The sequence below is a fragment of the Osmerus eperlanus genome, chromosome 4 (assembly GCF_963692335.1).
Source record: "Osmerus eperlanus chromosome 4, fOsmEpe2.1, whole genome shotgun sequence".
Classification (NCBI taxonomy): domain Eukaryota; kingdom Metazoa; phylum Chordata; class Actinopteri; order Osmeriformes; family Osmeridae; genus Osmerus; species Osmerus eperlanus.
The window spans coordinates 5,676,835-5,695,039 of record NC_085021.1 but is presented as its reverse complement, the minus strand read 5'-3'; the positions used below and the strand labels follow the sequence as shown (position 1 = coordinate 5,695,039).

Sequence of the window (18,205 nt, the reverse complement as noted above, 5' to 3'; positions counted from 1 at the left end):
TGGGGAAATGCGTGGTATCCGTTGTTTTGTTTTATTTTGGAATAACGGAATAACCATATAACACAAATGGTATTACGAGCCATTTACTCGTTTGTTTGATTATTCCATATCCTTTATGCTGGTATCTGCAAAAAAATGAAAAATAGCCTCGTAATATCGTTTTGTCCATTTTGGATGTCAGAACCAGATTATGGGGAAAGGATGGTTTCCGTTGTTTTGTTTAATTTTGGAATTACGGAATATCTATATAACACAAACGGTATAACGAGCCATTTACTCATTTGTTTGATCGGCCGTATTATGCATACTGGCACAAGTGAAAAAGAGAGAGAGGGGGGAAAATGTGAAACTATTGGGGGTGTTATTACTTGCGAACACCAGAGGGCAGCAACGACTAGCTTTAAAAAAATGTTCCTGGGATCTGCAGGCCTACAATCTTGACGACATGGCAGCAGGTTCTTTCGTAGAAGACACACACACCAAACTGAAGGCACATGTTGACCGCGTTTGCTAGTTGCTACTTAGTTAATAAATCTTTGATGAACCCAAGTTTCTTTAATATATATTAAGTTTCTTTAATATATATTAGAAACATTACAAGACGGGGCTCCAGTGTGTGTTCAAACAAGGCCAAAAGTGCCAGACGGTATCAATCACACCCGTGCAAGTAACACTCCACGCCCCAACCCTCCCTCCCCCCCACCTAAATGACGCTTTCAGTTCTGTTGTACGTCTTAATTAAGTGCATTGAGGCAATCATAGTAAGAAAGTTGAGGTCATGTGGGCTACCTTTGCAGTTTATATAGACACACAACTGACACTGTTGTGGATACTTTTCTGTTCTGATCATATTCTATGTCCAAATTCAACTTCTTAAAAATCCAAAAACAGCTTAATGAAGAACTTTAATGAAGTGCATCAAGGCAATCATTGAGCAAATCTTCCCTTTTTATTTATAAAAAAACATAATATTATTTTCTCATGTAACTTTTATTCAGTTTGGATTAAATGTAGAGTTAACTTGACCCAAAACATTACATTTAAATCTATTCAATTTTGCAAAAGGCCATTGTAGGGACAATGCAAGTGTTGTCCTTGCATCCATCAATGTACAACACGTTTTAACCTACATCAATGCAATCATACCCTGTGACACACAATTAAAAAATGTCCTTTGAAAGAAAATTTATATTCTGCTTGTGACGATTTGTATATCTGCCTTCACTTCTGTGCTTAAAGTTAGTATACTATCTTTTGGGGGGGGGGGGGGGGGGGCAACAGTTACATTGGGGCCAGAGGTTCTGTTAGAGGGGCCAGTTACATTAAACATTATTGTTGTCATATAGTTTTCTTCACTGCAGTGCAGGCATTAACAGGCAAAAGCAGTGGCACCCCCAGAAATGTTTTATAGGAGTGGCCAGATGGGGCCACTGAAATCCTGGGGTGGCTTTCCAAAATCACAAGTCATAACTGAATTTCAGCAATTGTATTATGCTGTTGTAGTATTTAGGTTAGTTGAAAACATCAGCGGACTGGGGAAGGGTGACAGGATCTGAGTGTGGAGATACGTGGACTTATATGCCGGAATGTTTTATATACAGTACACAGTCATCTTTTGTGCAGGATACAGAGAGAATAGAATATAGAGACTTGTTTAAACAATTGGAAAGCGTGAGAAGGTAAAGAAGTGAGTGGAGAAAAGAGAAGCAGAAAAGTGCAACACCCTCCCATTACCATTATCTCTAATTCACTCTCCTGAGTCTCATCTGTGTTGTATGTCTGCAAACATGCAGTCATTGGACTTGTGTGGGGAGGGTTTGACAAGTGTGATGACTGTATTCCTCCACAGATAGCATGGGCTTGGACATGGAGTTGGACCAGTTACTTTTCACTTTGACTTGATGGGTGTGACCTGTGAAGAATGAATGGCACCATGCAATGGTGAAGGGCTATAACCCAGGGTTGATTGCAACTGGTGTTGGAAAACACATGTAGTAGGGTAGAATAGAGGAACTGGGCACAAGTTACTGGTTTGGTCCCTGGTTAGTCCCCAAAAACGTGGCAGAAACAGCAGAAACTATTCGATGGCATTGCATCAAGGCCCAATTGGAGCAGAAGTCATAGGATATTTACAATTGTAGTAGGCCAATAGATCTGTTTTAAAAGTTCAGGGGTGTAATTTGTTGGATATAAAAGGTGAAGCACAGACAAAAGGGAAATCAGATTTTCCTGGGAACCCTCTCGTTGCTGCTCCGTGCTGTTTTTGGACTTTGAAGAAGTTGAATTTGGAATATGATCAGAACTTTTTTTTTAAGTATCCACAACAGTGCCTCTGTCAGTTGTGTGTCGATATAAACTGCAAAGGCAGCCCACATGACCTCAACTTTCTTACTATGATTGCCTCAATGCACTTAATTAAGACGTACAACAGAACTGAAAGCATCATTTAGGTGGGGGGAGGGAGGGTTGGGGAGTGGAGTGTTACTTGCACGGGTGTGATTGATACCGTCTGGCACTTTTGGCCTTGTTTGAACACACACTGGAGCACCGTCTTGTAATGTTTCTAATATATATTAAAGAAACTTAATATATATTAAAGAAACTTGGGTTCATCAAAGATTTATTAACTAAGTAGCAACTAGCAAACGCGGTCAACATGTGCCTTCAGTTTGGTGTGTGTCTTCTACTAAAGAACCTGCTGCCATGTTGTCAAGATTGTAGGCCTGCAGATCACAGGAACATTTTTTTTAAAGCTAGTCGTTGCTGCCCTCTGGTGTTCGCAAGTAATAACACCCCCAATAGTTTCACATTTTCCCCCCTCTCTCTCTTTTTCACTTGTGCCAGTATGTATAATACGGCCGATCAAACAAATGAGTAAATGGCTCGTTATACCGTTTGTGTTATATAGATATTCCGTAATTCCAAAATGAAACAAAACAACGGAAACCAAGCCTTTCCCCATAATCTGGTTCTGACATCCAAAATGGACAAAACGATATTACGAGGCTATTTTTCATTTTTTGCAGATACCAGCATAAAGGATATGGAATAATCAAACAAACGAGTAAATGGCTCGTAATACCATTTGTGTTATATGGTTATTCCGTTATTCCAAAATAAAACAAAACAACGGATACCACGCATTTCCCCATCATCTGGTTCTGACTTCCGAAATGGACAAATCGATATTACGAGACTATTTTTCATCTTTTGCAGATATCAGCATAAAGGATATGGAATAATCAAAACAACGATTAATGGCTCGTTATACCATTTGTGTTATTATTTCATTATTCAAAAAAAAACGAAACAACCAAAAACAAGCCGTTATACTTAAATGTGTTTTCGATTTACTAAAGTGACAAAACGATATTACGGCCCTATTTTGCGTTTGTCAACACGGGTTGCAAATTAGAAAAACCAATGGCCACAAGGTACACGGACCGCATAAGGACCATAGGGACTAGTCACGACCAAAGTTTGGGAAAGACACAATCGTCCCCACCAATATTTTGTTAATTTTCGAAAAAAATAACTATTTGTTTCTATCTCATTCGTATTATTATCTATACTATGTTCGTCGCTGAGAAAAGTGAAAAATACATTTCCAAGTTAAACAATGCGCCCTCGAGCCTGCGAGACAAGATGATGTCATTTAAGTTAATTGTCTGAAGTGGCAGAGTCACACTTCTTGAATCGTGACTTGCAGAAAGAGAGCTGGCAGTACGACAGGAAATTATAAAGCCTCATATTCGTTTGGTCTCAGCATTGATATTTTTGACCCTTTTGTGCTTTATAGATAGGAAAATGTCACCCAAAAAGAAGAGAGATATCCGAAGTTTTTTCACCACCCAGAGAGTAAGCTATCAAGAAGGTCGTTGTTAGCTCGCTAGTAGGAAAACTACACACACAGTGCAAACCTGCTAGCCTTACACCGCCACCCATTGTACAATGGAAACATGTTTTGAAAGTTGTTAGTGTAGTAGAGCATGTAACTTTTGTTTGTATTAAATCTATCCCTAGCGTCTGCAATCTTTCGACCAGTGTGTTCTTGTTGAAGCCAGAATGATAAAGCTAACCTACCCACATAATGGGACCGTGCTAGTTTAGCCTAGTACCATCAGGCTAGCAACTCAAAAGTGATGTTAACTGATAATAAGTAGGCCTATATGATCCCTTGGATAGTAATATCAGAGAATATCTAATATAAGGAGAACTGCCACTCTCGGGAAACTTCCGGGTTCTTAACTGGTTGCAGTTCCATGTGAGGGCGATAACGAGGCTCTGGTAATATGCCTATCCCTGTAATTTCGACCAATGTCAGCAGTCAACTAAGCATGGTTAGTGTCTGTATTAAATTAATGAATTACTGTGCAGAAAAAAAAGCACCCTGAAGATACAGATGGAGAGCAGGTTGGTGATGAATCAGCATCAGGGGTTCAGGTGAGAAGTTGAATTGTCCATTTTGGTAAAGATTGCATTAAATTAACAGTTTTTTAAGGGATGTTTAGACAATGTTACCCATGAATGTTATCATTCACACTTATACTTGTAGATAGTAAAAAGGTGCTATAAATTGGTATGCCCAAATGTATGCATCTTATATGATTTCATTGCTCAGAAGTCCAGTACAGATGATGTAGGCTTAGTACAGCTCCATAAAACCTGAACCAATTACCTACATATAAAATAAAATATTTCTGAACAAAGTGTCCCTACCAAAGCTGAGACCAAACCTACGCCCTTGCATACACATTATTCAGTTGATGGTTTGAGGTGACGTTATGCGATGTATGCATATCTATCTTCAGGTATGTTGGTTTGGATAGGCCAGGCTCAACTGACTCAACTCAGTATGCAAAAGAGAAAGACTGTCACTCTGGACACGCATGTAGCTGGACTCCAGACTACCGATGAAATACTGTGGATATACAATGAATGGAGATTACTGCAGGTGAACCGGGTCCGGGGGGAATTCCTAAGAACTCTGTTAGATGAGCGGTTTAAAGACAGACTTCAACTGGACAGACAGACCGGATTTGACCTCTGTGTCCAGGAGAGGGATTCCAGGTGCTGCAGACTAGTTCCCTCGCCAGACCATTTATGTAAATATTAAAGAGGGTGGGACTCAGATTGCATCTCTGTCTTCCTCCTCGACCTTGGACAAAGAAGTCTGTATGCCTTTGTCCAATTTTGACTGCACACTTGTTATTTGTATACATTGATTTTATGAGGTCATATGTTTTACCCTCGACTCCGCTCTCTATCAGTTTATATAAAAGGCCTTCATGCCAGATTGAGTCAAATGCTTTTTGGAAATCAACAAATCAAGAGAAGATTGTATTCTTGTTTTGGTTAATTTGTTGGTCGACAATTGTTTCTAGAGTGAATATATGATCCGATGTACGGAAATTTGGTAGAAAGCCAATTTGACATTTGCTGAGTATATTGTTTTCGCTGAGAAAGTGCAGGAGTCTGTTATTAATAATACTACAGAGGATTTTACCCAGTCTGCTGTTGACACATATCCCACGGTAATTATTGGGATCTCTCTCTCACACACACGCCTGAATACCTGAATGGGAAATCATTTGAACTGTCAAATTCTCTCTCTCACACAAACACACCCAAATGCACACGTGCAATATATATATATACACACATACACATGTCAGTCACACACACAGTATATTTTGTTTGTGTGTCTAGGTCACTCACTGTCTCAGGTTGTGGCATACTGATACATACTGGGCAGCAAGTTATGCCCTGTCTCCTTCTCCTAGGAGTTTTTTTTACCTTTGAAGGTCACTAAGACCGTTGAAATCTGAGATTACAGAGTGGAATTTGTTCCAGTAACCATTTCTGATATCACTGAATGTTTCACATTGTAGAAGGAAGTGTGCCCCTCCCTCCCTATCCTTGCTCTCTGTGTGCCACACACACACACACCGGCACAGTATCCAATTCACTTATCCATCAACATGGACACTACTATCTGGGTGATCTACTCTTGGATTATGAGTGGTAAAAGATACTACACTGTACAAAATTGTTTATCGTTGATAATTCTGAAACAGAAAGTGTGTCTGATAATCTTTAATTAAAACTCGAAATTTCTGTCTCTAAGAATGTTTGCTGGTGTAGCCCAGAGTCAACTGACAGTGAGGTCGCAAAAGGGAGAGACTATCACTCTGTACACAGGTGTATCTGGACAGACCGGATCTCTCACCGTGAGAGACATCTCACTCCACGACGCCGGAGTGTATCAGTTACGAACCATCAGAGGAGACAAAGTGGCTTATCAAACCTTTACTCTATCTGTTTATGGTTAGCTTGGTTTAATTGTTTTACACCGGTCTGAATTATACAGTAGCTGCGGCATTGAGTATAGGTTCTTTATTACCTGAATACTTGTCCCACACGTGTGTGGGATTATTGTTTGATACCAGAGTAAATGATCTTTCCATTGTTAAGGCAATGCCGCAGGATGACTTCAAGCACTTTATTTATAACAAATAATTTTGTAGCACAGTCTACTGGTCAACATGAGCTACCAGAATGATTCAGAGTTTAAAGTCTCAAAATATGGAGGGAGGGGAGGGGGGGTAATATTCAGCAGGCACCAAACACTATTGATATGCAGCTATCTATTAATATGAATATTTATAGTGAGTATGAATATTCATAGATTTCACATGACATCACGTTCCAAGGGGCACGCCCGAGGGCACAAAAGACTTTCCGCTGCCCGCCAACCATAAGAAAGTTATAGCCTACATTTACTCTGAGTCTGTTGCTTTTGTGTTGCCAAAATGCCAGATAGTTGTTGTGCTATTGGATTCATTAATCGAAGAGTAGACAAGCCTGGGCTGTGTTTCTATAGAATTCCATCCGATAAAGAAAACCCAGAGAGGAGATGATTCAGTGTGCTGTTTCTCTCCATGTCAAGAGAAGCAGATGACAAATTATGGACATGGAGACTCTGAACAAACTATACTATACTGTCATGTCTGCTGGTCTGTTTACTGTCGGTTAGAAAAACACCTTTTGAGAAGACTTAAAGATAACCATCTACTATTCACTTTTGACCACAGAACCAGGAAACACTAGTAAAATTCCTTGGTTGTGTGTATGTGTTTCTTCAGGTCTTCCTACTAACACCAACTTTTGCAATCACCCTTGGGATATCCTGGTTCCTGGACTCCTGGTGGCTGTGGCTGTGGTTATGGTTGGGGCTGTGGCATTATACAGGAAGTTTAAGGTAGAACATGGCAGAACATTCTACCAATGTTGAAAATTATTAGTCATTCTAGTATATACTTGTAGATGTTACCGTTGACTGCTGAAGGGCTCTATGTCTTCTAGTAAGCAAGTCAACATTCCTCCGATATGATCATAGTATCAGATATGATTAGAACATATATTGTATGTTAATATACAATATCTGTTCTGATCCCTCTTTCATTTCTACCTTGCTCAACAAAAACCAGGCCAGAGGTTCCTGAGAATTCTAATCATCATCAATCAACATTAAACTACATGTTTATCTGTCCTCACATCATTCAGTGCCTGTGGCTCCAAACCCTGACGAGAGAGCGCCTGAGTTAGTCAGGTACAGTTAACTGGTTGGAGAAGAATGTTTACTTTGAGTACAATAGATGAGGCTTTAATGGTGGGTTATAAAATAAAACCCTGTCTCTGCAGACGTGGATAGAGTAGATGGTCTCGGCGGGACTGAAGTGGTTGTAGAGCATTGCCTCGGTAACATGTTGGTGTATATCTCCTACATAAGGAAGCTTTTGGACGTCTAGAAGAACGCTGATTCATTTTTTTGCTGACTATCTCATTGGAAATGATTTCAGGCAACTAGATGACTTATGTCTAACAAGGTTCTTTAAAGATCCTGTAAAGTAAATTCCATGTTTTGCTTCCAAGTACATTATATACGTGTGAAATTAGTTCCTGTGTCACTAAGTGAATGTTGTAGCTCGATGAGTCTTTCATGGATGAAACATGCCTATTCATTTTGCTTCTGTTGGATACAGCTGTTGATTAAAGTTTCTTGTATTGATGAAATAGTAGTTATTGTGTACATGTAAGAACCTTCTATAATCTGGTGTCGGGAGAGAGACAATAAGGTAAGTTATTTTTTGTATGTGTACTGTTAAACATAAAGGAGATAAGCTGGCATGTAATAAGAAATATGGGGACCTTACCAAACAAGGTGAAATAATTCGAAACCTCAGATAGATCGGCTACTGTTCTTCCATGTTTTATGCATTTCGTATTCCTAAATATTGTAGTTTTATGATGCATTGGTGTTTTGGGGGGGTGATGATGAGTGTCTTCTACTTTCTCCCCGTGTGACAGTGGAGGATTTGGAGCGTAATGATGGAACTGCAGAGGCCCTACTTCATGTCCGAGAACCTGCTCACCATCCTGAACAAGTCCAACGAGGGGACCAAGACAATGGACTAACCTGAAGGACCGTGTGTGTGTATGTGTCCATATGACTGTTATTGATTGCCACACTGTGTGTGGGTAAGTGTGTGTGTGTGTGTGATGGTTTTGTTGATTGACTGTCAGATGACGTGCGTGTGCATGTGAGTGAAGAGAACAAAGGGAGATGAGTTCCAACAGCCATTATTAACCATGTCTGTGATGTGTATGGAATGTGCCTTAAGTATGCTATAAAGTAGCTGGGCTCCGTATAATTTTGACACAAGCAAAGCAATGAGAGATTACTTTTTTTAACAAGAATAGTTGTCTTTTTGACACCCGTTCATACTGGCTACTGAAGTAACACGGTCTAATTGATAAGTGGCAATTGTTTGCTAAACAGTAGGTGAAAATGACAGGACAAAAATGGATTTCATTGTCGGGTTTCTATTCAACCATGATTGTACTTTTGACATTTGATTTTAGAGAACTTTAACTTTTAATTCTTTTTTCTCTATTAGATGTCTGAGTTGCTATCTTGAGAATGACAGTTTTATCTGTCGGGTTACTATGGATTGACAATAGTCTGTTGCTTTAGGCCTATTGTACCAATGCCACCAGTATTACATTTGAAAAAAAAGCTGTCATGCTAAGATACTAAAATGTTCTATAAAGTTATTTTATTTTCCTGATTAGGTTGTCTTGATTCATGTTGTTAAGCATTCACCATGTACTGCCCTGTATTGTATTTACAATTTACCAAAGCAGGTTTTACAGTTTAAACCATAAACTAAAGTAGAGTTGAGACTGAAAATATTTTGTCAGCTTGACCTAAAATGCATTATTTTGTAATGCTCAAGTTGTGTTTGTAATGTGATATTACAACATGTAATGTGTTGTTGCTTTTCACAGTGAAGGTTCTTGTAAATAAAGTGTTTCGTAAGCTACAAGACGTTATTGAAGTGTGATATGTTTATGATGAAGACATTAATATAATTTCAAGAGTAATCATTTCTATGCACATAATTAGATGCAGCATGTCTTGTATCATACTGGATACAACATTTAAATTGTTCTAATTTTGTCAGTAACGAGACTCTAGTTGTAAATTACATTCAGTTGACCATAGAGACAGTTGTTGTTTTGTTAACAATTAAACAAGATAAACATTCAACAACAATATTTAAAAAATATTATGAGAAAGCAATTATAATAGCGGCTACACCTGCTTGTGATTTGCTTTTGTCTGAGAGAATGTGAGTGTGTGTGTGTGTTGGTGTGTGTGCAGTCATGATCCAAATGAAACACACAATCAAGCCCCCAGGTGTGTTCGAACAGGAGTGTGACTTCCCTGAAGTCAGGTGTTCTTCCTGGACACAGAATCAGAATCAGAAAGGGGTTTTAATCGCCATGAAAGTTTGCATAGACAAGAAATTTACTTTGGCAGGATGGTGCATACATTAAACATATAGGAATCTTAAAACTTACATATGTGATCTAACTATTCAAAAGGAACAAAGTCTCGCTGATACTACATTTACATTTAGCAGACGCTCTTATACAGAGCGACTTACAGTAAGTACAGGGACATTCACCCGAGGCAAGTAGGGTGAAGTGCCTTGCCCAAGGACACACAGTCATTTGTCACAGCCTGGAATCGAACCAGCAACCTTTGGATTACTAGCCCATTCCCTAACAGCTCAGCCACCTGACTCCACTAAGCGGAGTCTAGCTAATACGAAAGGGTTTAGAATAAAATATAAAGTAGCCATAATTTAAAAATACAGATACAAATACTACAAAAGATACAAATAGGGCAAATTGCAATGTGGCAAGGTGTCATTGTGCAGGTTGTGATTAAACTGACGCCATCAACGAGCTGGTGTCCCCACGGTCCCCGTTGTCTGCCGACACGAGGGAGAGGATGGAGATGGCCTCCTTCCTCATTGGTAGCGTGGCGGAGGCGGAAGAGATGGAGAAGGCGATGGCTCCGCCCAGCCGCGTGACGTCACCGACCCTCTGCTCCCTGAAGGAGAGCCTCTCTGGAATCCTGGCCTGCCACGCCCTGTTCCAGAGCCCGGGCGTGGTCCCCACGGAGGAGAAGCTGGACCTGGTGAGGATGGTGGGGGGCTTCCTCCAGGAGATGGAGCCCACAGAAGGAGGCTCTTCCCTGGACCAGCCCCAAGAGGCCTACGAGGCCTCCCTGCTCCAGAGCGTGGCCACAGCCTGCAACGTAATCCACAACGTCCTGAAGAACTTCCACGCAGCCCAGCAGCTGACTGGGCAAGTGGAGGTGGCAGACTTCCTGCAGCCTGGAAGTAAGACCTTCACCATGGTGGTGAAGTGTGTTAGCCAGAGCCTGCTAGGAGACGTTGCCATGGAGCTGGATGCCCTGAGGAGGAGCCCGGGGGCCAGCATCAGCAGTGGGAGGAGCAGCAGGAATCAGGAATGCGTCCCTCTTGACACGCAGCAGGAGCGACCAGTGGAGTGCAGCTCTGCTAGCAAGGAAGAGCAGGAGGAGGAGGATCCTCAGAAGAAGGAGGAGACCGCCCCTCCCTCCTCCAGGAGCACTAGCGCCTGGAGCGAGGCTAGCAGTGCTGCCAGCTGCCAAGACCTCAGCCTCACCGCTGAAAACATGCTGGACGCCATCGTGCGGATGGCCCACTCGGCCTCCAGATCCTCCCCCGACAATCAGGACGACAAATGCGACGGAGGCTCCTCCGTCAAATCGTTCGACCAGGCGGAGTACGACCTGGGCCGCCTGCTGGCATCCCACACCATGTGCACCAGGATGTTCCAGGTGAGGATCCACCACTTCTCCGAGCAGTTGATTGGACGCATTTATCAGCTTCTCCTGGACACCCGGATGGGACGACTCCCCTCGACACCCCACTGCCGCTCCGAGCCCAACTTCCAGAACCTGGAGGACAAGGAGCGCCTGGACCAGGAGCTCTTCACCCCTCTGCTGTACAATTTCTTCCAGACGGCCTTCAAGAGCCTGATGGGGAACCTGCTGGGCGAAGAAGACCTCACGCACGACCACCGGGCCGACTCCTGCAGCGATGCATCCTCGGACGGCAGTGACAGCAGCAGTGACAGCAGCAGTGACAGCAGTGACTGTCCCTCCCTGGACTGGTCCCGTGGGATGACGCCGGGCCCCAGGCATGGGGTTGTGGGTAGTAGGAGATCGCAGAGCAGGTTAAAGCCCTCCTGCAGCCAGGACCAGAGGTGGGCGCTGGAGGCCATTTGTGAGGTGTTGACTACCCAGGCGGGAAGTGACCTCTACAAGACCTGCAACGACCCACAAGAAAACATGGTCGTTGTTAGCAAAGGTAGATACATTTTTTTACCTTTTAGATAAAAAAAATGGTAACTATACTATTTTAAGACATGCTATTGTAAGACAGATTTGTAAGTATTGAGTTCTGCTGAATGACAGTGTAGGTCAAGTAAATAACTATAATAATAATATTGTAGTTAATAGCCAAAATATGTTATGAGAAAAGTATAGTTAATAGCTGTAATAGTGCAGTTAAAAGTGTGTTTTCTTGTGCCAGGCCTTGATGCTGAGGCCATGGCCAAGGTCGGTATCCTAGCCAGCTCCTCCTCTGAAGACATAAACCAGGAAGTGACAACAGGAAGTCTCGACCCAGAGTCAGGTCTCATCAACCAGGAAGTAGGCCAGCCTGAGATGGATGACAACGAAAATGCTGACTACCCTGATGATTTCCACGAAGAGGAAGAAGGGTCAGATTGCCAGACAATTGCCAAGGGTGCATTGATCAAGGAAGAAGAGAAGGATGAAGATGATGGAGCTCCAGGCCTCCCTGAGGAGGTCCAGGATCATCCCTCCCTACCTGCGAGCCACTCTGAGATACCCTCCCTACAGCCTGGGGAAGTTCTGATCCAGGAGAAGGTCCTGATACCCCCCCGGCCCAGCGCCCTGCACCACCAGACCCTGCATGACCTGCTGCACAGGTTGGTGGGACGCCTGGCCCTCCAGGGGCCCCTTCGTTCCTGCTTCACCCCCACCAACTCGGAGATAGAGGCTGTCCTCCTCCAAGACGTGAGCCGGTTTCTCTGGAACCAGGCTAGGATTGGCCTCGTCCTGGAGCATGAACCCCAGAACCCGTTCTTCGGTGGCGCCGATGCCCTGGACGCCATTTTTGAGGCGACCTACGCTGAGCTGATGCTCTGTTCCGATAGAAACAGGGCCCAGGTCCACTCCGCCCTCCAGGGAGGGGCAGGCATCGTCTGCATGGCCGAGAACGTCGCCAAGGTGATCTGCCATCACGCCGAGGTTTGGCGGCCTTCTGCCGTGTCGGGTGAGAGTCATGATTTGGAAACAGGTTGTGAGGAGAAGGAGAGCGCAGAGGACTCTGCTGGCTTGGAAAAGGCCGGTAGAAATTCCACCACCTTCATCACAAACACAAGCTTGGATGAAGGGCTTGAGATGGACTCTGCTGGCTTAGAAAAGGCCGGTGGAAATTCCAGCCCCTTCTTAAGCAACACAAGCTTGGATGAAGGACTTGAGATGGAGTCTGTTGGCTTGGAAAAGGCCAGCAGACTCGCCTCCTGCCTCTCGTCCTCCTCCACTTCCAGGTCCTGCTACTCGTCCTCTTCCTCCACCTCTGTTTTCTCCTCTTCTTCGTCCACCAAATCTTCAACCAGTTCCTTCACCTCCATGGGCTCCATGGCTCGGGCCCCTAGTCCAGAGGGACATCATTTGGGGCCATTCGGAAAGACCGACACCCCCATCCTCCAGAGATGGTTCACACTGGTAAGCTGAAAACAACACCACACACTGGCACTAGGTAGAACTGACCTGTGCTGAGTCAGCGATAAGAAGGGACGACATGTGACAATCTCAATGAATCTGTGTGTCTTTGCTCTCACTTCCAAACCCAGAAGAAAGAGAAGACTTTCCTTAAGGATGGACAGCATGTGGCTGCCAAGGGAAAAAAGACAAGCAGAATATTCAAGACAAACAAAGTGTCTCCCCTTAGCGCTGAACGTAAGATCCTGACTGCACATTTGCTCATTTAGGCTTTCCCACTTTAGTTGGCTCTCCCACCATTTCACACACACACATACTTGCACACACACACTCACAAACACACACTGCATACAGATACGCACACACACACACACTATTTTTAAGTGAGAGGTCACAGTGCTGAAGTTCTGTGTGATGTCATACCCTATTGTGTGATGGTGTTTCCTGTCCAGGTCCAGACCTTGGCGAGTCCTCCATTGCCAGAGGACAGGAGAAGAAGAAGAAGAAGTCCATCAAAGCCTTCTTCAGGGGGATCTCTGCAGTTCTCTCCAAGGCTTTCTGCTTCGGCTGCGTGAAGGATATTCACCAGTAGAGGGCGCCACCTGCTTACTCAACTGGCTGGCAGAGAAAGAGAACCTGTCACTACAACAACAACTGTAGCTACTTCCCTCTTCTGCAATTTTTTTGTATATTCCAATAAAAAATACTGGAATTTCGTTTATATCTCCTTTGTAATCGTTAAGCTGTTTGTGTAAAAGGTTGTGACATCACCATGTCAGGACTGCAGCCACACAGAGAGGCTGATTAGCATTTGTTAGAGTAATTGTACACAACCACCTTACATCAGTGTAAAAGTTACCTTAAACAATATCAGGCATGTGTATGTAAAACTTTTACATACACATGACCAAACTGTTTATTTTGAAAATGCTACTTGAGTTTTTTCAGAATAGTTGTTATTGTTCCCCAATTTAAAAAGAGCCTTCTTTTGTAATTAATGGGCGTAGCTAGTTTAGGCATGGAACTCATGCAGCGCGCGCCACATCACCCATCGCCGTGTTCTCAGCCCATAGGCTAAGCTTGATAGGCGGCGCTATAAAGTCGCACACATGCACGCACACGCGTCCTCGATTACCCTTGTGTTCTGCGCTGCTGCCACCCACCACCATCCCCTTCTCCCCCTTGTGGTCTATCTGTTCTCCCCGTGGGGGATTTAACTCGTTGCTCCCTGCCTCATGTCATGCATGCTGCAGTGAAGGCAGGGAGTGCTTCCCCATGTACATCCATTCCGCCAATGTTAAACCATTTGTCATGTGTATGAATAAATGGTGAAATCAATCACTTGAGTGTCTTGACTGAATTAGATTGGTAAATGGACTGCATTTATATAGCACTTTTCTACCTTAGCGGCACTCAAAGCGCTTTACAATGTTTGCCTCATTCACCCATTCATATTCATACTCGCACATACCTACGGCAGCGAGCTACCATGCATGGCGCCGGCCAGCTCATCGCGAGCAACATGGGGTTCAGAGTCTTGCTCAAGGATACTTCGGCACATGACCGAGGAGGAGTCGGGGATCGAACCGCCAACCTTGCGATTAAGAGACAACCCTCTCTTGATTTATGGTGTGTGTGAGCCACTCTGTTTGATAACTTGTATTTTTGGAGCAGTTGATCCAGTTGCAGTAAGTTTTATTGCACACGCACGCACAGACTGGCACATAGCACAGAAAATAAACCGGAACCACTTGACCTTTTTTGGAATCTTCACAAAACGTGATCTGCTCACAAAATTCACACTTGAGAATAGGACATTATTGTCATCAAACAGAGCTACAGAGACAGGGTGAGAAAAAGAGAGAGAGGTAGAGAGCCACAGATGACCTTTCAGATGACCACTTGTACTTTAGGTGACCACTCCTATGGTGACCAATGTAATTGGTCAATGTAATTGAATTTTAGGATGCATGTACAATTGTCAGAAAAGGTGAAAATGTCACCCTTCATTCTGTATAAAATGATATTGTGTTCAACATTCCTTTTGTGCAGAGAGGAACTACCCCTAAGTTAACTCTAGGCTTACGTAAACGTACAAACCTTGTGTGGGGGGAAGGGTGAGCATTTGTGACTGTGTTGCCCAAGACTACAGGATGTTGGGGGGTTTGTTTTTGTAAAGGAAATAGGAGCTTTTATGACACCAGGACTAGAGATTCAGCTGCTATTGTGTTTCAACCAGGCTTGATGTCGTAAAGACGCACACACATACGCGCAATATCTATGCAAGGGAGTTAGCCAATGAGAGGAGACATAGGACAACTGCATGTCTTTATGATGACTGTATGTCTTCATGAGGACCAATGACAATTGAAAACTGTGCTCTGTAAATGGTTTGCAAGGAGACTGGCTTTGAGACAACTTTGGACCTCCATTGCTATTTGTCTCCTTGCAGCCGCCAGCAAGTAATAAAGCTTCCTTGACTTCATCGACTCTGTGCATTACCTTTATTGGGTGTGCTCAAGACTTCGGCGAGAACGTTAAATCGAATTCAACCAACGCAATCGCTACCAAGACGAACACAGCAGTAGTCTAGTACTGTACCGTAGTAGTAGAATTTACCGGGGCAGCTTCTCCACACAGGGCTATATCGCATTTTGCGTTGTTACTGACAATGATCGCTACCAGTGAGCTTTTTATGAATGAGCGATTTTCCACTAAATAAATGTCAAGCTTATTTTGGGGGCATATTCAGTTAGCAGATGGTACTGTTTGAATCGCGATTCCATCTTCTACTGCCGGGTAACGTCGTAGAATAATCTTCAAAGGGGGTTCTTTATTCATGAATGAATGCAATGAGTAGGCTACATGCCTGAAAATATCACGAGAAGGGAAAAACTTAAAATGACGTTTAAGTCATAGAGATTAGGTCAATTTTTACACCGGTCTGCCAAATGTATTCGTTTTGATTCAACGATGAGGCTGCCTCTTGCAGGGGAAATGAGAAGACATCTATTTCATTCTACACTTCACTCGTATTTTGAGTTGTAAATGAGCAGCAACAAATATATGCTTTTAAATCTATGTAATCTTTATAAATAATAAGTATGCATTTTTATATAAAATATACAGAAATATCAGTTGTAAAAATGACATTCAAAAACGGACCCCTGTGCAACCGATGCAAGCAAGCACACCCTACAATTTCCCCAGAAATTGTACCCTCTCTAGTTCATTTAGCAGACGCTTTTACTTGATAATGACATTTCTTCAACAGCAATTCATGTGTTTTAAATGTGGTTCATGTCAGGGGCGTAGCCAGAAAAATATTTTTGTCTAGGCCTAGAAAAATATGGATAGGCATCTTTTCATTTTGTTTTACTTATTTACTTTGCGATGTGCACCCGGTGCATAAGTTTTCGGAGATATTTTCGTTTTCGGGTAGGCCTTAGAACAAAGTGGGTAGGCCTGTGCCTACCCAGGCCTACCCTCCGACGGGTCATTAGCGCAGCAAATGTGCGATTGTCTATTCATTTATTTAAAAACTTAAGATTAATTTGAATATAAACCATCGATCCTAGAGATTGCAGGTGGCCTATTGTCCTCCTCCACCCACATAATTTTTTGTTGTTGACAAATTCAAGCCATTTCGCTCTGGATCTGGAAAGGGTTATTTTGCTTTCTCAAAAAAAAGAATATATATATTTGAATTGTATCAAGCTTTCTGGGATTACATTAAGGACTTTATTATAATCCCAGTGAGGCCCTTGGGGAATGCATTGTTCAAGGAGAATTGGCTCCCACTATGAAACAAGGGTTAGCCTATATGTTTTATTTCAAACCTAAATAAAATGATCCATGATTTAAATAAGACACCTAAATCTAAACATAGATTCTGGCAGCTCTGTCTGCAAACCGTTTTATGTCTGGACGAATTTGATTTAGACTGTACTGGACATCAAGGCGTTGGCATTTGTAGTTAGATTCGTGTTCACGCGCAAGCTATCTTCAAATAATTCCATAGTAGGGCCAACGAGAAAGGTTATAGTCAGGTTTTTTGTGTATTTTGCTCTTGCGTAAAAGCTCATGTAAATACGTGTATTGATGTAACGTCCTTGAGTGTAATTATTTGTTGTTGTTAAAAAACGGGAATACAAAAATATTGAAAGTAGAAAAAAGAAAAAAACCTTTGTGGTTGCAAACCAGGCAGGCGCGAGGCCACCAGTGACGCGAGGCCTTGTGCGGTCGCACAGTTGGGACAACCCATGCCACGGTTCTGGCGGGCAACATCATGGCGAGTTGATAGGCGTACACTGTGTGCACTGTTTCCCAGCAACCTAGGTTTATTGCTCTATTGACACGAATGATGTCCACTTTTCCCCAGCCTCACAGCTCAATTGAAACTAATCGGACAGTGGGCAGCGTCGTAGCGAGTTGATAGGCGTACACATTATTTTCCCAGCCACCTACCTGTAGGTTTCCAGCTCCATTGACACGAATGATGTCCTCTTTTTCCCAGCCACACAGCTCGATTGAAACTAATCGGACAATGGGCAACGTCGTAGCGATTTAATAGGCGTACACTGTGTGCACTTTTTCCCAGCCACTTGGTGGTTTCTAGCTCATTTCTATTTCATTTTAGAGCACATCGAGTCAAAAACAGGAATACAAAAATATTGAAAGTAGAAAAAAAAACTTTGTGATTGCAAACCAGGCAAGCCACATGTTGGTTTCTAGCTCATTTCTATTTCATTTTAGAGCACATCGAGTCAAGAACAGGAATAAAAAAATATTGAAAGTAGAAAAAAAAAAAAACTTTGTGATTGCAAACCGGGCAAGCCACCTGTTGGTTTCTAGCTAATTTCTATTTCTATTTCATTTTAGAGCACATCGAGTCAAAAACAGGAATACAAAAATATTGAAAGTAGAAAAACAAACCTTTGTGGTTGCAAACCAGGCAGGCGCGAGGCCACCAGTGACGCGAGGCCTTGT

At 42.8% G+C, this 18,205-nt stretch overlaps 2 protein-coding genes across 2 annotated transcripts in view; one reads left to right on the top strand and one right to left on the bottom strand.

Annotated features, from left to right (window-relative positions):
- LOC134019524 (polyadenylate-binding protein 4-like) overlaps positions 1-18,205 on the bottom strand; it is a 46,772-nt gene that overhangs the window by 12,672 nt on the left and 15,895 nt on the right. The gene's annotated exons all lie outside the window — the stretch shown is intronic.
- Positions 11,999-18,205, top strand: part of LOC134018409 (uncharacterized) — a 50,468-nt gene continuing 44,261 nt past the window's right edge. Inside the window, exons 1-3 of the mRNA XM_062458328.1 lie at positions 11,999-13,219; positions 13,348-13,453; positions 13,669-13,852. Of these exons, the coding sequence (XP_062314312.1) occupies positions 12,014-13,219; positions 13,348-13,453; positions 13,669-13,808 (1,452 nt within the window). The 5' untranslated portion in view covers positions 11,999-12,013 and the 3' untranslated portion in view covers positions 13,809-13,852. The remainder of the gene's footprint in view (positions 13,220-13,347; positions 13,454-13,668; positions 13,853-18,205) is intronic.